This window comes from Notolepis coatsorum (assembly GCF_963971535.1).
Source record: "Notolepis coatsorum genome assembly, chromosome: 1".
Taxonomy (NCBI): domain Eukaryota; kingdom Metazoa; phylum Chordata; class Actinopteri; order Aulopiformes; family Paralepididae; genus Notolepis; species Notolepis coatsorum.
The window spans coordinates 306,600,363-306,621,458 of NC_140165.1; the positions used below are offsets into that span (position 1 = coordinate 306,600,363).

Here is a 21,096-nt window from a genome sequence, read left to right on the forward strand (position 1 = left end):
TAATAACTTTCATTGACATGTCTCTTTTCCATATCGTTTTCCAGGATATGAATATCCCAATCTCACTCCCAATTGACATTGCATCTCAAATACCGACTGCTCTTTCCTTCACAAAATGCACATTATTTATCGCCAGCTTGACAACTTTGTGCCTAATACATGCAAAAACATCCTGTTTGCATTATGGAGGCTGCAACACATTGTGACTTTGACTTATCTCTGTGATTTCTTTGTGTACTGCAGAAAACAGCTGCCCCTCTACATTTCAGCACTTTGGTAAGCGGACTGCGTTTATCCAGAGTTTTTATTCAATTTCTGCTTCACATTCATTCACACAGTGACTCAGTATGTAGAGCAGTCGTCTTGTTAATCGCAAGGTTCCCCGTTTGATTCCTTCAGCCTTGAGTTATTGAGCAAGACATTAACCCCTAACTGCTCCCGATGAGCAGGTTGCCACCTTGCCATCGGTGTGAATGTTTGAGTGAATGGGTGAATGTGAGGAACAAAATTCTAAAGAGCTTTGGATAAAAGAGATCTAACCTGTCAGTCAGCAGTCGGAGGTGTTTTAGAATGTCTTAACAGGTAAGCTATAGCAACCACAATACATTGTTGCGAATGTTGCGGTTTCACCTACAAGTCAGAATAATGACTAACAAATGAGGCAAGTGGTTTGGCCATTAAATTGCCATCTGTCTTAATACATGGATTTTTAATGTGGGAAAACCACTTGTGACACTAGATATGGATGGGTGGGGGCGGGGGGGCTCACTAAAGGTAGAGTATGTTTTGCAGATATCAAATAAAAAAAGTTGTATGGTAATATGCAACGGTTCAAGGAGAGTCCATACCAGTACTTTGTTCAAACGATTGATAATATTTTCTCAATTATTTTCTTGGTTTTGAATTAAAATGGATGTTCTCTCAATTGATTTGTTCCTTTGTGTATTATTATCATCTTTATCACCGCCATAACAGCCTAAATGGGCTGGGACTGGGTAAATTGCAGTCCCATCTGTATGTAACTGACATAACCGTAAAGCTCACAAGAGGGCGCAGTTGCTTCTAAAAACGTCACAATACTAGTCCGGAAAAAGTTCGATACAAAGGCATAAGAGAAGCCTAATTTGGGGAATCAATAAGGTATTGCTCCTGACATATAACTCGTCTAGAACTACCACCATGATGAAAATGTACCACTATGTTACAGATTTATGATCCAAAAAAATGAAACCCATGTGGCAGGGAAAAATTGCACCCTCTAATTTTGGTGACAGGGTGATGTATTGTCTTTTTTTTTTTACTGGACCTTAGCAATCAATTATGATCAGAATTGTTCAAAACCCCTAGTGAAATATTCATACACTACTGAATTATCGTCTTCTCATTTCTCAATTTGGTGAAATTGTAGCGCTGGGGAGAAAACGATATTTTTAAATAGTCATCATTCATGAATATATCGAGCAACTGTAAATCATAATTGAAAAACTTAAATGCACCCAATATTGATTGATTGAAAACTTTATTAACAGATTGCAGAATGGGTACAGTACAGCTCAATACACACAATTGTTAAGGGGATGCAGACCAGAGAAAGACTTTCGTCTTGTTTACATCAGGGTCCCCCATTTTCAATTCATCATAACCTATATGACATACACGACTTATATCGCTAGCATATCTTGTGAAACTGGTGAAAAATAGGGGGAGTGGTTCGCTTAGCTTTTGGTGCAATCCAGCTAAACGTAGACCTCGGATCTTGTTCAGCTGGCCTATTGACCACCGCTCGTGGGAGATAGTGGGGATCAAATTAATTAATGTTCATTCATTCATTTTTATTTGTAATAATATATTATATTGTGGCTTAGTCGTTTGTAGGTACAACCACTTATGTCAAGGCTCTAATCAACATTCATTCATTATTTTTTATTTTTTTATAATTATATTATAAATTATATTTTGGCTATACTTTGATTGATTGAATTGAAAACTTTAACAGATTGCAGAATGGGTACAGTACGGCTCAATACATACAATTGTTAAGGGGATGCAGACCAGAGAAAGACTTTCGTCTTGTTTACATCAGGGTCCCCCATTTTCAATTAATCATAACATATATGACACACACGACATACAGATAGACAGTACTGCTACATCTATACATTTATGACATACCAGATTTGCAAATACAGTACTGTTTGAATTGTGATACAAAAAGAGTCCAGAAAAGAGAGTACATTTGACGTAGAAACTGTACATTGGAGGAGGTTGGGTAGGGGGGTGGGGGGGGGACACACACACTGTACATTGGACTATCCGTAGCTACAAGCACTTACGTCACGTCAGGGCTCTAAAATCAACATTAACTCGTTTTGTGTGCCCCCCCCCCCCCGCGCGCTCTCTTTCCCTCCCCCCACGAGCTCCATGTAACGCGGAAGTGGTCTAGTCCGTGTAAACGTAGGAGCCCCTTTCGTCGTGACTGTGATGCACCGAGTGAATCCACAGTCAGTCACTTCCTAGCCCGCAGCAAACCAACCTATGTTGACCATAAAGAGACTGGTTCTGCCCGAACCGTTCGTTATACAAGTATCACAGAGAAATGTCAAAGGTACTCACAGTTGCACGAGGGTTTTGGACAAAAATACGCGATGGTTTGAAAGCTCGGCGTCGCTAATAAACATTTTAAATATATTTTATAAACTGGGTCACCACTGCTCAAAACGGCGTTATTTCCGTATTTGGCTGCCTGGTGCGCCTGCGCTCTGATCACAGCGCATGCGCATCACGCTCCCAACGCCGGATATAATGCAGTGTTGACCAGTTTATAAAACAAATGTTTAAAATGTTTATTAGCAACGCCGAGCTTTCAAACCATCGCGTATTTTTGCCCGAAACCCCCGTGCAACTGTGAGTACCTTTGAAATGTCTCTGTGATACTTGTATAACGAACGGTTCGGGCAGAACCACTCCCTTCATGGTCAACATACGTTGGTTTGCTATGGGCTAGGAAGTGACTGTGGATTCACTCGGTGTGTCACTATGGGCTATGAGGAGCCCCTCTGCACCAACACACCGACGACCACGAGGCAGAGTAGAGGGTTAACGGCTCGCGGTATCCTCCTCCCTCTCTTCGGTCAGACGGTGACGGACGGACGCAGGTGATAGTTCAGACGGACCCCGCGGGTATCTCTCTCCAGCATCTGAAAATAATGTGGGTGGGGTCGCTCTGATGCGCAACCAGCAGCAGCAGGCAATTATGAGCTCCATACTATAATAAAACACAATAGTTAATTTACACTTAATTGAGACCAGCTAACCTGCGGAGGGAAAGCAACGGATTTTTTTTAAACCTCGTTTCTGACCAAGATTCGTGATATTGCTGCTGAACAGAGAATTAGGTGAGCTAATAATAATAAAGACGAATAATATCCCTGACTGGACATAATTCGAGTGGGCGCTGCAAGCATTTTCCCGGTCCTTGAGTCGTGAGTATTTTATAGGACGTATAATAATATTTAGCACCTGAAATAAACTACTACAACCGAGCCTTTGCTCGAGCCTTTCGGTGCTGCACCCGTTATTCATTCTACCGTTCCATCCCCGCGACCACCATGGCCTGGCCGTGCATTACGCGCGCCTGCTGCATCAACCGCTTCTGGAGTGAGTTGGACAAAGCGGACATCGCGGTGCCTTTGGTTTTCTCTAGATACTCAGACGTGGCCGGCGACGCGCACCACCACCTCGGCCCGCAGCCTCTGTCCAGACAGAAGAGGAGCGGCGGCGTTGCCATAGAAACCCATCAGCCTCAGCATCCTCCCGGCGGCGGCGAGCAGGAGGCGAAGGCACCGCCCGGCGGAGATGGAGGAGATGGACCCGGCGGTGGCTCCGTCACGCGCCAGGACTTCCAGGCTTGGAAAGGGCGCCCCGCGCCCATCTGCAAACCCCGGAACGAATACCAGAAGTCGACGGCCCCGTTCGACAACGAGACCCAGTATCAGAAGGATTACAAGCCGTGGCCGATTCCGAAAAAGGGAGACCACCCCTGGATCCCCAAACAACAACCCGGCACCGGCGCCGCTACCACCGCGGCGGGGACCAAACTGGAGCACGCCGCCGCCGAGGCCGAGAGCGGCGTGGAGAAGAGCGAAATCGAGGAGAAGGTGCACGAGAAAGAGTCCTCCAAAGATAGCGCCAAGAAACCGGTGAAGAGTCAGACGGAGAAGCCGTTGGAGAAAAAGAGCGCTGCTGGTAAAACGGAGGAACAGTTGCCGGCGGCCGCGGACGTCAGCGCGGAGAGGAAAGGACGGGCGGCGGCGGACGCGCTCAACAGGCAGATCAAAGAGGTCGTCTCGACCGGGACCAGCTACAGGTGAGCAGCGCCGCTCGTACGGATCGTGCAGTAATCCTGCTGCAAACTATACGGAACGCAGTCAGTTGCGCTAAGTACACAGTTACACACACAGTTTTACACTACAAGTACACACAGTTACACTACACAAAACATCTGTCCCAAACATAGCTTTTTAACCCTTTCACTGCCACACTACAGAGGGTTAACAAAGGGTTAACCTTCTGTAGTGTGTGGCAGTGAACGGGTTAACCTGCTGTTGTTGTGTGGCAGTGAAAGGGTTAACCTCCTGTGTATTGTCACAGTGAAAGGGTTAACCATTTGGTAGTGCGGCAGTGAAAGGGTTAAAGGTGATTGAAATGTCGAATACATTCCAATGGAATAAATAACCCACTATAATATAGGACACACAATTCCCTTTGATTCAAATTCAGACTTGATCATGTTTTCAGATCCAGATTCAGGATCTGAATCTGAAAAGGTGATCAAGTAATGTTTTCATTCAGATTTGATAATGTTTTGATTAATTAATTTGGAGGCTGATGTTCAGCTATAGGCTACATATTGCACCCTGAAGATTGTACTATAAGACTATACAGTGTGTCACTCACTATACAGCCTAATACACAACACATGTTGATTAACATGTCGAGGAATATAAAGTAGGCGGCGCCACACTGAGAGATGAGAGGAGATTTTGTTAGCAGCACATGCACGTTCTCTCATTACAGTCTCCATGGGTGATCTTGACAATCAGACTAATACTGTCACAGATAAATGGTGCAGTATTGATCCCCCCTGCTTTATAGCAGAGAGTATATAGCAGCCAATCAATACAGTAGTGCATGTCAGGCTGAAAACCAGTAAAAGGATCTGAATGAAATCATGTGTCCAACACGCTTCCTCCACACAGGCTCTCTCTCTGTTGCAGACAGGGACGCCCCCTTTTCTTTATGTGGTCGAAACACAATGGCAGACGGTCCACGGGTCAAATAATGGGACTGGAAAATTGATCCTTTTGTGTAACAAGTAAAATGACCATTTATGTGATCTTTTGTTAACATGTTTGTTCCTGGTAATGATCACAATATTTCTAAATCATTTTTCTGACACGTAGGCAGCCAAAATAGAAAAGCTTTGCTTTGCGAGAGCCCACTGGGGAGGGACATGTAACGTAATGGATGGCCTAATTTGGCCTGCAGGCCCCCTACTCTGCATGCGCTCATCCTCTCTCTACCCTGTGCTGCTCGAATAATAATGATGAATGACAATGCTTAAATTCAGAGATGTTGCCATCACGTACAGGCTGTGTACAGTGTACAGTGCTTTAATACTGAGATGCTACCCTTTTGTACAGTGTACACAAGGGTAGCATCTCAGTATTAAAGCACTAGTCATTATTATTCTCTGACACAGTTTGGTCTGTATATATAGCGATGACCATGCACGTCTGTTCCCAGTACCTATAAATAAGAAAGAAGAGTTTAAGCCTCTCCCAGTCATTTATGATGTCGTACACAGTACATTTCGCAGAGTAAATTTTACTGTACTTGTGTTCTGTGACAGTACCCAAGGGTGCATGCTTATCTGAGGACAGGGTAGCCAGAGAAAGGTCTCACGGGGGGTAACGTTAGATACAGGCTCCTAATCGACTACAAGCTCGCAAAGTCATTCTCCCGTTGCAAATGGAGAAGCTCCAGGTTGTACATCAATGTCACGGATTAGAACTGTGGCTTCCTTCCTGTTAAGTGCTAAAGCCTCAATCCGTGTTTCTATTCTAACCATATATTATACGTCCTTGAAGAGTTAGCTTTGTAGGAAAATACGCTTTTTGGAACCTTTTTAACCCACGACAAATCAGAATGTAGGTCTCTTTTACTCCAGGGTTGAAAACATTATCGATATTTAAACATTTTACAGCCATAGAACTCATATTTACCTGATGTCTAGTGTTAGTCCTTTTAGTTATAGTTTTAGTTAGTCCAAAAGTCTATCTCACATACTGTAGGTGTGGCCTAAATTCCATATCATGATATAGGCTATTTACTTTAGCCTTTTGGACAGTAACAATATACCACAGTATATATAGGTATGGTGATGTGTCCAAAATATCATGATGAGTTTTAACGGTTATAACAATATTTTCATTCAATCTTTACTTCAACTCAGAAATGCATTGAGGGTGAGCCCTCATTTTCAATGACATCGAACAGTCAGACATGCATAGTAAATACATAATAAATATACAATGAATGCAAACATAATAGAGTTTGCACAATGAATTAAAACAATTGCAGATTATGGTGGAATGGTCAATAAGGATTTAAACTGATACCAACGTATTGAGTTTGTTGTATGTTGTAAGAAGCATTTCATGCAAAAGTATTCTGTATTTCTGTAACTAATAAAGAAACTTGGATGTTCCACGTGTCTGGAGCAGAGAAGTTAAAAGCAGATTTCCCCCAAATCAGTACAAACTCTAGGTGCTTTAAGTGTGAGCCAGTCATTGGATCGTGTACCATATAGGGTCCAGACGTCCACTCCAATAGCGAAGTGAGATCATTGATGGCTTCACGTAATTAGAAACAGAGTGCCAATGCAACTCTTGCCTCTCTGCTAGGGAGGACCATCCAACCCTATTATCCAGAACACAATGGTGACTGAGTACCATAACCATCACCGGTGATAAATCTAATGGTTGAATGATATACAGATTCTAAAGACTTAAGAGTGGAAGCTATGTCTATAAATCACATCTCTGTAGTCTAACACAGACCGGAAAACTGCTTCAACGACTCTATTTCTGCTAATCGTATAGGAAGCTGGCTCTATTCCTATATATACAGTAAGAAGCCAATCTTTTGCCGCAGTTTACTGGCAAGAACGCCCACATCATATTTTAAACATACATTTTTTATCAAGCCAAATACCAAGGTATTTATATTATTCTGAGGCTCTTTCAATATCAGACCCATTCACAGTAGATATATGCAAGTCATTGTAAATAACTATTAGTAGCATTAATCAGATTAATAAGCGCATCTTGCAAAGCATCAAAAGACAGTTGCAGATTCTCAGTGGCCAGTTTCACAGAATCTGCGATACAATAGACAATAGTGTCATTCTCACAAAGATGAATATTCTTATTAATATTATTTATATAGATGATAAATAAGACCGGTCCAAGGATTGATCCCCGTGGCACACCTTTCATAATAGGTAGAAACTCTGACCGGGAAATTCCCATTTTCACACATTGAAGACGTAGCTTTTAAACCAACTGCAAGCATTTGTATCAAAGACAACATTGTGTAATCTTTGGAAAAGAAGAGAATGATCAACTGTGTCGAATGTCTTCCACAGATCTACAAACAGGGCAGCACAGTGTTTTTATCAAGGGCGGATACTATGTCATTTATAACTAAAGTAGTGGCTGACATCGTGCTTTTCTCTAAAACCCTCATTGGTGTGGGCTTAATACAGAATATTTTGAGAGAAATGCTTTAAGTTGGTTATTTACAAATTATTCCAGGATTTCTGCTAAACAGGATAACTCTGAGACTGGTGGATAGTTATTTAAGTCACTTCTATCACCACCTTTATGCAAGGGGGTTACATGGGCCATTTCCCAGGCATTAGGGACTATAGTCCTACCCGTTAACAAAGAGTCTGTTCTGAAATTAAAGGTGCAGGTAAAAGGGTCTATTTTGGTATCTAGTCCTGGTATCAAATAGATTGTAGTGCAACATTATGAGGGAGGGGCTGAAAATGGAATTGGGTATCATGTCTTACATACCTGTACATATCAGGAGGGGGCTATGGCCTGCATACATGTTTTTGAAAAAAAAAATATATTAAAGGTGTATCACTTTATGTTTAGATATTAAGCAATCATTAAATCTAGCATGTGTGGGTAAGTGGCCTTACCTTTATCAGTATTTGCTGCTTTCCAGAACCTTCGGGGCGACAGTGGCTCGGGAGGTAGATCAGTTGTCTGGTAATCCGGAGGTTCCCTGTTCGATTCATGCTCCTCCCGGGCTCAATGTCGTTGAGCAAGACACTTAACCCTAATTGCTCCCAATGAGCAGGTTGGCACCTTGCATGGTTGGCACCTTGCATGGTGGACTCCGCCGTCGGTGTGTGAATGTGTGAGTGAATGGGTGAATGTGAGGAACAAATTGTATAGCGCTTTGGATAAAAGCTGCTATATAATTGCAGTCATTTACCATTTGATGGATCTGAATAGGAGCTGGTGACCAAATCTAAGAAATCATTTGTTTTGGCATCTTTCACTGCAGATGTACATTTATTTCAAATTCTGCAAGTTCTGGTGTTTAAACCAAGGTGATGGTCTGTCTTTCACTCTAAGCTTTTTTCCATGGAGCATGTTTAAGATAAGATAAGATATTCCTTTATTGATCCCCTTGGGGAAATTCAGGCATCATAGCAGCATGGGGGAGGGGGGGAGGGGGTACAGGTACATGTGATAGTAGAAGATCTACGAACTAAGAACAATTTAAACAAAGAAATCTAAAACTATTTCCACATCAGGGATTTCTGAAGCATAATGAATGTCACTTTGATGGAGGTCAGCTAGAAAGGCTTGGTCATTACAGTTTTAATTACATTACATTCGTTTAATGTCTTTGGACGGTGTAGTTTTCCAGTACAAATGACCATGTGATATGACATTTCTTTTGTCTTTATCTTGTAATACAACTGTGATGGCCCTATGTCAGTCTATTTTATTTTACCTTTTAATACTGCTGCAAGGAATCTTTATTTGATTAACATAAACATATACAGTATATAGTATATATCATTTGTTTTATGATATGTATACTGTATATCATGGACGACGGTATAGCTTAATACCTTCCAGCCCTAACAGTTGGCCTATATTTGTTTTTCTTGTAATACAATCGGAAAAGAGCTCTTTGAGAACCCCCATTCCTTACCATGGGTCTCAACAGTGCAATTATTATACAGTATTGGTCCAATATTCATTTTGTGCAACACATACAACATAAAACACTCACAACCTGTGGAATTTGTATTTGACTGAAGATAGAAATTACACGGGTACATTTATACTACAAGTTTCTACTCTTATATTATTTCCACTGGTAAACAGCCCACCCTTAATCTCACATGTGAGATCTACCTGAAAAGGTTATTACTAACGTCTAAAACTTTGACCTTTGGTTATCGTAGTGCTCATCGTCGAGCTATCCACTAAGTTTGGAGCCAAATCAGATAGCAAATGTTATCACAGTTACAGACAAGACACACACACATGCAAATGGTTACGATACAGAGAGGAATCTTACAAAGGAATGCAACTCAGGAATTCACCTACAGCGAGGTCCAGAAGGTTTTTGGACAGGAGCAATGTTTGATGTTCTGCCCCCCCCCCCCCCCCCCCCCCCCCTCCCGCTTTGTATGTGAAATAGCTAGAGGTTTTCAATAGCTAGAAGTTAATACCTACTTCCACTTTCCAGGTATTTTCATTTATGTGAAATTAAATGCTGAGAAAATGTCACTTCTCTCACTGCTACATTTCCTGTCCGTCTGTTTAAGAGTTTGTCATTAAAACAGTTTTATAATAGCAGTAATACTGTCGAGATTGTGTTATATACCGTGAGATTTAAGCACTGCGGTGCTGATCGATGGCAGTTGGCCTTTGGCCTCGTTCATGCTTGTTGTGACTGTATCACAGCAGTGGCAAAACATTACAGTAGTCTATAACATAATCTCAACTTCTATTGCTTTCTTTTCACGTAGCATTTAGCCAAAAGATGATCCAGTAAAATTGCTCAAACATCCTCCATCTGTAATTTCTTCAAAAATTACATAAACATTCGTAAGAAAGGATGAGCACATCAGAATAAGTTGTCATGTCTGATGATGATTATGAGTGTCACATCTTTAGTGGCCATTGTGCTTTAAAGGAACACTCCATCTACTTGCCATCTATCCCACAGTCAGACAACAAGATAGATATAAATGCAACCCCCCTCTGTGTGTTCAGTACAGATACAATTGCAGGTTACGAATTCTAACAGGAGGGAAACCACTTTCCTACCACAGTCCGATAACCGCAGGTCCACTGCTGTGCTGTTCGGTGAAGAGGGGGGGGGGGCTGTCTGATTATGTAGGCGGCTGAGGTTTTGCCGTCTGTCCTGACCAGGGCCCCTCAACAGGCTGTGCAGACGGGTCTGTCTACCTGCCCCCTATCGCCTGTGGCTGACACGTCCCTCCCCAGGGAGGCATCCCTCACGTGGGGTGGAATTCTGCGCATGGGAACCCCCCCTGGACAGGATTCGGGGGCTCCTCTAGTGGTCCAGGTCGCCCCTTGACTGAAGGGGGAATGGTAATCCACTAATCCCCCAGGCATCTCCCTTTCTGGCACACTGGGTCGACTCTGAGACGAGCGAGCTTAGTTCACGCATGTGAAGCAGACCCAAGCGAACCAGTGAACATGGGGCGACAGACAGTAGGGCTGTACCGAATAGTTCGACGCTTCGTTCATAATGTTGACATTCGAATTCTAAATCAACATAAAAAAAATAATATATATATTTGGTCTATTCATTGTTTAAATCAATGGGTGTTTTCTTCACAGTTGCAGATAAAGATTAGGCTACACTAATATTATAGTATTATACTGTTATAGTATATGACTCATCATACAAATTTAAATAAAACATTTATCATAAATGATGTAGCCTATCTGCATCCGCTTGGCGCTCCATCAAGACGTCACCATCACTTTCGTACCAACCGTGCCCTTATTGTATTATTTATGTTGACGAAACTGACGAGTTATATTTGATTTAATAAAAAAAAGAAAAGACAAATTTTAATCAGATTAATCACTTTATTCAAATTGAGGATTTAGTTTGAGAAATAATCTTACTTTTTTTTACGTCATAAAATATGACGACAGACATTCAAAGCTTCGTTCGATTACTTCAATAGAAGCTTTGACATTCGGTACAGCCCTAGGCGACAGTGACTCAGGAGGTAGAGCGGTCGTATGGTAATCGGAAAGCTTCCCTGTTTGATTCCAGTTCCTCCCGGGCAGCGTGTCGAAGTGTCCTGGAGCAAAACACCCCTAATTGCTCCCGATGAGCAGGTCGGCACCTTGCATGATCGCATCTGCCTGCCGTCGGTGTGTGAATGTGTGAGTGAACGTGTGAATGTGAGGAACACAAATTGTAAAGTGCTTTGGATAAAAAATGCACCATTTACCATTTTTTACCACCGGGTGGGCTGCTGAGGAGGCACCTCACAGGCAGAGCGGTGACCGCCCCGCGGGGGTGAGACCTCTGTAGAGAGATGACAGGATGTCCTCTTGACGCCGAGGATAAAGAGAGGCCGCCACGGAGGCTGTGGCTTGGGGAAAAGGAGTGCTCTTTTTACAGTTGATAGCAAACCACCAACAGAGGCAGACGCTCCACCGGGAGTCTGGTGTGACCCTTTGCTGTCTCCTCTGTCTGGCTGAGAACCAGAATGTCATCCAGGTAGAATACGCTTCTTAAACCCCGGTGGCGCAGAAGTTTGAACGTCACCAATGACTAATAGCACTGACCGAGCATTCTGAACGCTCATCAGCTGATGGACTATATAAAGTACCAGAAGTAGATGCCCTTCATCACGTCCTGTGGAGGAATGATGGAAATGACTTGTTTTCGATAGTAGCATCTGAATCTTGGTAGAGAGGGATGACACTGTCACCTCTCTCCCTCGTGTCGTGTCTGACAGGACGGTTTGATTCACACTCGAGAAATATGCAGAACAGATCGCTGGCGCTGTCGCGTCCCTGACGAAGACAGATAGCAGCACTTGGATTGGTCCCCGGGCCCGGCCCCACGCCGCAATCCATGTCTGCTCCCGGCTGCCCTTGGGGGGGGGGGAGGATGATGGGAGAAAATCTCATCGACGACCCAAAAAAGAATTGTGTGTTCCTAATGTGTGTCGCCCATACGTGTGTCGCTGCATGACTACGTTGCAATGTGTGCTACGAATAAAGACTTCTTCTAGTCCAGTTTAATCTTAATCTTAAAGGGGAACTATTTTACTATTTCTTTCACTATTTGGGCACTTTTACACAATTCCTGTGAGTCTATGGAACACCTCTGTATGTTTTTTTTTTTTTTAAATTCATTGTTTTGTATTTCGAATCAAGTACTCAAACATCATTTTTCTACCTCAAGATCTTAAGCCGTTTTGAGGCTGGGCTCCAACCACTGTGTGGCCTGGTGGCAACTGCCACATCAACTGCCACATTATTATGCAGCTGAGAAATCTCTGACATCACAAATCAGCACATTTTCAGATGACTCAGTTCAGTGAGGGTGAATATTGTGAGAGGAGAATTGGAAGAATGCGCCAATATGAGAATTAGAGACATAGATCCTATTAATATAAGTCCACATAGCTAGGAAACAATGCTAAACACTGAAAAAGGCCAAGGCTCACAAGTCTGTCGCCAGGGCTGGGAGTGCAGACCTGACGGAGGACCACAGACTGTGGGTGGCGAGAGACGGAAACAGTGGGCGCGGTCTGCATGAGAACCATGTTGGGTGAACTACTGTATGCAAGCGCAAGGCTAGAATGGCCAGCACTGTAAAAGTGCAGGGGGGGGGGGGGGCTGCACTGTGACTCAGATCGGCACTATGGGCAGCACTAGTTGCACTGGGGGACGGTGAGCAAGCTGGAGGACGAAACGGAACGTGTCTTGTGTTTACAGGTGACTGTTTTTTTTTTTTTTTTTTTTTTTTTTTTTACCTTTATTTTACCAGGTTGTTGTTGGCAGGAAGTAGCTTTTTCTTGGAAGATGTCACTGCGTTCGTTCAAATGCTTCCTTTTTTCAACAACACCAGAATGTTTTGGGAGTGTGGGCGCTAACTTGGCTCCTGCAGATAGTCACTTGCGTCTCTTGGGATCCTGGGAGGGGGGGGGCTCCAACTTGGCAGGTTGCTTGCCTGAGCTGTGAGCAGGCTGTTTGGTGGTGTCGGCCAGAGTTGCGGTGGTGCCGGCAGCAGCTGGAGGGTTTCCAAGGGTTGCGTTTCCCAGATTTGGCATCGGATTGGTGGGAAGAAGGCTTATCAGGAGTACGGCGTTGACTGGAGGGTGCCTTGCCCTGGTACGGTCTGCGGGGCCTCCGGGGGCTTGAGGAAATGGCCGAAGACGCCATCGTCGGAGAGGACTATGCAGGGTAATCTCCCTAGCGTTGGGGGCGCAGCCTCGATGATGCTGGGGGAATCCAGAGGGGCTGGCAGAGGGGCTGGAAGAGGCCGAGGGCTGGAAGAGTCCAGCTGATGGTAGCTACCCTTTTCGCCGAGGTTGGAGCACAGAGCCACCGGCAGTGAGGGGCTCTTCACCCGAGGAGTCCAGACGAAGGAGGTGGAGCGCCCCGGAGGGAGCTCTTCATGAGGGAGAGAGGCGAGCCAGCAGCTCTTCATGAGGGAGAGAGGCGAGCCAGCAGCTCTTCATGAGGGAGAGAGGCGAGCCAGCAGCTCTTCATGAGGGAGAGAGGTGAGCCAGGAGCTCTTCATGAGGGAGAGAGGCGAGCCAGGAGCTCTTCATGAGGGAGAGAGGCGAGCCAGCAGCTCTTCATGAGGGAGAGAGGCGAGCCAGCAGCTCTTCATGAGGGAGAGAGGCGAGCCAGCAGCTCTTCATGAGGGAGAGAGGTGAGCCAGGAGCTCTTCATGAGGGAGAGAGGCGAGCCAGCAGCTCTTCATGAGGGAGAGAGGTGAGCCAGCAGCTCTTCATGAGGGAGAGAGGCGAGCCAGCAGCTCTTCATGAGGGAGAGAGGTGAGCCAGGAGCTCTTCATGAGGGAGAGAGGCGAGCCAGCAGCTCTTCATGAGGGAGAGAGGTGAGCCAGGAGCTCTTCATGAGGGAGAGAGGCGAGCCAGCAGCTCTTCATGAGGGAGAGAGAGGCAGCAGCTGGGGCAATTCAAAGAATCCATAGTCCTTGCGGTGTGGGACTCACCAAGGCACCTGAAGCAAAAGACGTGGTTGCCTGAGGCTAGAGCCATATGAAATCCGTTTTATTTTTTTCCAAATTCCATTTAATTTTTTTCCAAATTCCGTTTTTTTCCGTTTTAATATTTCTGAATTCTGTATTTTGCTTTGTATGCTCATTTTACCATCAAAAATAGTGTCTAATAAGTGGGAATGAATAAATGTCCACAATTTAATAAGATATAACAGTCCATTTAATAGGGCTGTCTTAAATACTTCGAAGCTTCGAAAATATGAAAATAAAATTTGATTATTAAAAAAAAAAAAAAAAAAAAAAAAAAAAAAAATTATATATTTTTGCAAAATCAACTGCGTCTCTTTGTTAACTACAACAAGCAATGCTGTTTGTTATTTAAGATGAGGTCGGACTCGGCACTGACAGATTTGTGTTCATTGTGCTGCTTTTATAAAGCCTCAATGACTGCTTACAATATTTCATGAAAGCAAAGTGTTTTGTTTGTCTAAGATTTAAAATGGTTTAAACTTTACAGCACTGACAAAGTTGAACAAAGTGCTGTACAAGTCCCACAACATAAAAAAAAAGTATAAAAAAAAATTATTTTTTTATAGTTGATTCCATTTTTATTGCTCAATTCCGCGATTCCGTCCGTGATTCCGTGATCGCGGATTCCATATGGCTCTACCTGAGGCCCTCCAGCTTGGCCGGGCAGGGGCAGCGGGTGGGCGTCTGCTTTAGCAGAAAGGAATGGAAGGGTTTCTTCACTTTTGCCGGAGCTACTAGGCTAGCTGCTTCCCCCTGCTTCCAGTTCTTGCTAAGCTAGGCTAGCGTGCAACCGGATCTCTCTCTCTCTCTCTCTCTCTCTCTGTACTGGATGCACAGAGATTCAATTGATTGATTGTCTGACTGTGTGGAGTAGATGGCAAATAAGTGAATTCCCCAAAACGTTGGAGCGACAGTGTGTGTTTGACGAATAAGTGGCCCAGATTTTATGTTTAGGTCATCTAAAATGCTTCTGAGTAAGTAAAATAATAAAATGTCATGACATACGTCACCTGGGAGATCTAAAGTTCCTTTCAGTCTGCGTTCATTTGCCCGGCTGTGATATGAAGCTAGCAAAGAGTAGCGGTAAATAATATACAGCCAGGAACCAAGGAATATAAAAAAAATATTTAAAAAAAGGACGGGTCATCACGTCACTGCGCATGAGTCCACATTGGTGCCAAAACCTTGGTGCCAGTTCTATTGCAGCCTGTTTTAAAATTCAAATTGAATCAGTGCCCACAGCGCACAGCAGACATTTCAGGTAAAGGATAAAGCGATGCAGGGCGTATGCATGTAATCCGGTTATTTAATATCGATAACAATATGCAACTGTCATCGAGTTTTATATCTCTATGAAAATGACGGCGTGATGATGAAATGTTTTTCTTTATCGTTTTTTTCTTTTTTTGTTTTGCTCTCAGGAACGAGTTCAAGGCCTACAAGGACGTGAAGCCGGTGAAGCCCATCAAGGCGCCGTCTCAGTACAAGCCCCCCGTCCCCGTGGTGGACGGCACCAACCTGGAGACCAGCTACAGCGCCACCTTCAAGGGGGAGCAGGTCAAGGGTCACGCCGCCGACAACAAGCAGCTGGAGCGCAGGAGGATACGCAGCCTGTACAACGAGCCGGGCAAGGACTCCCCGAAGGTGAGGGCACCACCCCCGTCCGACACGAGAGATCCATGACACTTTTTTGTAAAAAAAAATAACGAGTACTGTGTGGTATGTGGATATGAAACAGGTTTGATTGTAGCAGCTCTCTCTGTCTGTAGTGATATTTCGTGATTAGTAATACTGTATGTATGTTACTGGTAATTTACCACTTATATGTTTTGTGTACCATGCAGGTTTCTTTATATGTGTGTAAAAATAAACCCCCATTTACGTATAAATAATGATAGACATTGTGTTGTGTAAGACCTTTTTTTAATGTAAAATCATCTCTCAATAGCAATGTCAGATCTGTATGAATAGGGCCGTATTTCAAATGACTATGCTATTTTAAGGGTCTATTCGGTATTATGTGATAACTAAAACGGTTAATCTTTTGAATTTTTATGGTACAATATGTCCAGCGCTTCACTATATACTAGTACCCATTATTACAACACAAATATACTTGATTGTTTATACTGCTTTTAAGTAAATTCATTAAAAGGACGTCAAGTAACTGAGCAACACGAATACGTTTTGTTCATGCATTTGTGACAAATATGTTCTTTTAGTCTGAAATCCTAGAGGAATATACCCCGCTAGAATGTAATAACTAATATTTAGTGTATTCACCCCATATTTGTTGCCGTTTTAAGATGTTGAATTTAAGTATTCTAGTATTATATCCTAGAGTCGACGAGGCTCTTGTCCCCCACGTGCATGTCTCTTCAGCAGGCTACTCATGTGTCTGCATGCTCTGTGTTTATACGGCCCTCCCTCTCTCACTCTGTAGGCCTGCTCAGAGACTGAGAGCAGCTCTGTTCTAAATCTGCTGTAGTCAGGTGTGTTATCATCTCCTCTGGAAGGCATGGAGGCTGGCCTCAAGATCCACACACACACACGCTCACACACATCATGCACATCATGCACATCCTACACAAACACACATAGACCTTTTCTAACTTGACAACAAACATAGATGTTCTAAATTGCCCCCCTTTGTATTTCCTGTTGCAATGTTTGTTAATACAATATCGGACAGGAAGTAAACGGGGGTCAGCAACAGAATTATTCTGAAAAGGTCTATATATATATATACTGTATGCACACACACACACACAGTATCCTGATACACACACACACACACACACACACACACACACACACACACAATCCTGATACACACACACAGTATCCTGATACACACACAGAATCCTGATACACACACAGTATCCTGATACACACACAGTATCCTGACACACACACACACACACACACACACACACACATACACACACACACACACACACACACACACACACACACACACACACACACACACACACACACACACACACACACACACACACACACACACACACTCATTGCAGAGTGCACTATGACAAAGGCCAGACCCGGAGTCACATGTTTCACCAGCTGCTGCCAGACTGAATATTTCTGCCAAGATATCAGCCACATCCTCACTGTTTGCTCGCCCCCCCCCCCCCTCCTTTTGTTGCACTCAGTGATCTCAACAACTGTCCATGCAACTGCTGTGGGTTTGTGCAAGTAACGGATGGATGGATGGATGGATGGATGGATGGATGGATGGATGGATGGATGGATGGATGGATGGATGGACAGAAATATGCATGAATAAATGGACAAATAGATGCCATGGATGTGTAAAGGATCAAGGATCATCCAAGCAAAATGGAAAGCTTGATAGCGCAGGTCAAAAAGTAATTGAACACTTTGCATACAGTAGGACTGTGTGAACCAGTAACCTTTGATTCGAAAGGTGTCAGATGAGGCCTGTAACACAAAGGAGGAATCCTTTGTGAGTTCTTACAATGTAAGAATTATTGTTTGAATATAAAAAATAAATTAAGAAAATCTACCATTCTGTGGCACCGATGACTAACTTCATGCACTAACACAGACCATATATCTTGCATTCTATACTGTCTCCAGAAAATGTGTCTCAAAGTGGAAAACGGTGCACGAACGCACATGTGTTATGTTTTACTTTTGTTTCCATTGCACACTAACCACGTAACGCAAATATTACCAACGCCTCGCGGTGGCATTTGCCTGTCATGTAATAGTTAGTTACAGGATAAGGAGGGTATGTATCGCATGCTTTACATAAAGCTTTTCACTTGATGGATATATGGTTTCACCGAGGATTGAGAGGTAGATTTTCAAAAGACTGAAAAGTGTGACGCCGGCACAAATGGACCAAGTACCGGTGGATAGATTTGTGCCAACAACCCATTTACCCTTGGCACAGCACTCTGCCGTTTGGCTTGGCTTTCGCCGGTTAAGAGATTAGTTTAATGCACGCGGCATACAACAGGAGCAGACCATGTCAACTAAATACGCTTATTGGCGAGACTGTCGATACTATTTCCCAAAACCTTGGCACATTGGTGATTAATCACTTCTTTAATACAGAGGGTTTCGTTTTGCCCGTCAAAGACGTTTATTGATCCTCTGGCCTTTTGGGCTCTCACTCCGTCGCGGCACATTAACGTGATTTCTTGTTTTAAGTGGGGTGGCTGATTTTCTGGCAGAAAATGCCAGCGAGGCTTCTGAAAGTGGTTTGCAGGGGCGTTGGCTGGCTGCGTTGTTTTGAAAATTAGATTACCCCAAAACGTAACCGCATAATGGCCGAAGGTCTTTTACACTATAGTAGTAGTAGTTTTATTCAGTCATCGCACACAATACAATATGCACAATCATTCCAGACTGTAAATAAGGTCAACACAGTCTTTGATTTTGGCAGTGACTGAAAAGGGATATCGATGGCTGAAACGCAAAACCTCCTACCTGCACATTTCTGATTTCATTTTGGATGATGAGAAACCTCCTATCTGCACCTCTTCAGTCTGCAAGATATTTTACAAAAGTCAAAAGCAGTGTATTGTATTGGGTATCCTTAAAAAAATTGCATTCTGCAAGAAAACAAGTAAATGACATTTTCAGATTGGAGGTTTTGCATTCCAGCCATCGATATGCCTTCCCTATATTATCAAATTAAGCTACCCTCCAAAACAAAAAAACTTAAATAAACACTCTTTTGAAAATCTACCTGTAAAATGTTGACACAAGACCACGTGTAACATGAAGTGCTCTGACCCCCTGTCTCCTGTCCTCCTCCCTCCTCTCCCCCCCCCCCCCCCCCCCCTCTAGACGGACAAGCCGGTGTCTCGCGCCAAGCCAAAGAAGACACCGACGACGACGACGGGCAAAATGGTGAAGAAGGCGAAAGAGAAGCAGATCGCCAGCTCTCTGTCGGCCAAGAAGAAACCCCCGAGCACCGCGGAGCCCAAGCCAGACTCCGTCGTCACGAAGAAGAGCAAAGAGATTAGCAATAGACTGGCCGAGGCGAAGCAGTGAAAAAACACACACTGCACTGATCTGGCCCCTCGATTTGGGAAACAAATGGCTACTTAATGAATTAGGAAGATTGTCATCTGTTTAGTCCTTATCTGTCTTTCTTTCTTTGCCGTCTTTTCATTGACTATTCGTCCCGAGAATGCCCACTAATGTTAAGAGTCAAAGTGATGCAAATTTCTACTGAGTTTCATTATAAACGGCTGTGTGTGTCTGTGTGCGTGTGTGTGTGTGTGTGTGTGTGTGCCTCGGCTTTATCTCTATCTTGTTCATTTGCACATTTATATGAGTTTATTTTGAAGTGTAACTAAACTCGCATCGGTACAGAGCCATTGGTACACTAGGCACTATGTGTACGAAAGGGCATTTTTACGGACTAATCCAGAGGAAACAACCCGTTACATTGAACCGTTCACCATTGTAATGATTGTAAACATTGTTAAAGGGTATCCTTTTCCAATCCCCGAGGCCGCGTCGACTATTCTGTTTCCCTAAGTCGACGTGAAGTCTTAATCACATGCCATTTCCTGGCCGCAGTGCCGCCGCTGTACTCTCCGGGGATTCGATTTCATCGTTCTGGACGATATCTGGTTTCATCAATTCGGTTGCTAAGAAACCAACCGAACTGTAATATACTTGCTACATCTTGCATGCATGCCCCCCGCCCCCCCCCCCCGTTTTTTGGTCTAGTAGCAACGGGACTAGTCAAGGTCACGTTCTATAGCCTGTAAATGAAGCCACCGCGAAAAAGAACTTGATAGGGGCGAGACATTTCCCCCAAGTATAATGCATGTGTAGTGATAGACTTACCTCTCACATCATAATCAGATGAGTAGACATTCACACAACGATACGGAAATAAACAATAGTTCTATAGTGGCTGTAGCGGCTATATACACCCACCAGCGATACAGTTCTACCCACAAACACGTCTCTCTCTCTAGCTGATTCGTGAACTGGAAATCACTTTGTCCCGCGTACTGCGGTTTTGATGAGAATAGTCTTCCCCCCGTGACATAGTACCCCATTTCTCCTCACCGAGCTGTAACGCTATAGTTGTGCTGAATAATAAAATATGCAGATAGGCCCTATGATATATGAAATAGGAGAACCTATTGTATTTACTCAATCACCTTCACTTTCAACGGGCCGATCGGTCCCGGGTGTTGTAAAGAGACTAGGAACGGGTGTCGGGAAGAGACTATAGGAACAGGGGCCAGGACTTGGAAGTTCAGCTTCTTAAATAAATGCTGCTGTCTGTAAAAACGCTGAACTCCACACACACACACACACGTGTGTTTTGTGGTGTGAGATCGGGGTCTTTTCACTTAAGGGCATCCCAACCTGCCTTGGCTGTGCACACAGTCCTCCTCAGCCCAGTGGGCTACTGTGTAACGAGTGCCCAGTTCATTATTATCAGCCACACTGGGTCCGCTTCCTGTCTGTGTCTTCAGCCTCTCTCTCTCTCTCTCTCTGTGTGCGTGTGTGCGAGAGCGCTGGGAGTCTTTAGTGTCTGACCTCTTCAGCCCGCTAGCGTCCAGTCTGGCCTGGCTACTACATGTGCTGCTGAACGGTCTGACCTCTTCAGCCTGCTATAGCGTCCAGTCTGGCCTCTTCAGCCTGCTAGCGTCCAGTCTGACCTCTTCAGCCTGCTATAGCGTCCAG

At 44.0% G+C, this 21,096-nt stretch overlaps 1 protein-coding gene across 1 annotated transcript; it reads left to right on the forward strand.

The window, feature by feature from the left end:
• Positions 1-3,608: 3,608 nt before the first annotated feature.
• On the forward strand, positions 3,609-19,434 carry map6b (microtubule-associated protein 6b; the record flags this gene model as incomplete). The annotated part of the gene is made up of 3 exons (XM_084336086.1): positions 3,609-4,366; positions 15,804-16,026; positions 19,228-19,434. The coding sequence occupies 3 exons, from the start codon at positions 3,609-3,611 to the stop codon at positions 19,432-19,434; spliced, it is 1,188 nt and encodes a 395-aa protein (XP_084192212.1).
• Between the last annotated feature and the right edge of the window lie 1,662 nt (positions 19,435-21,096).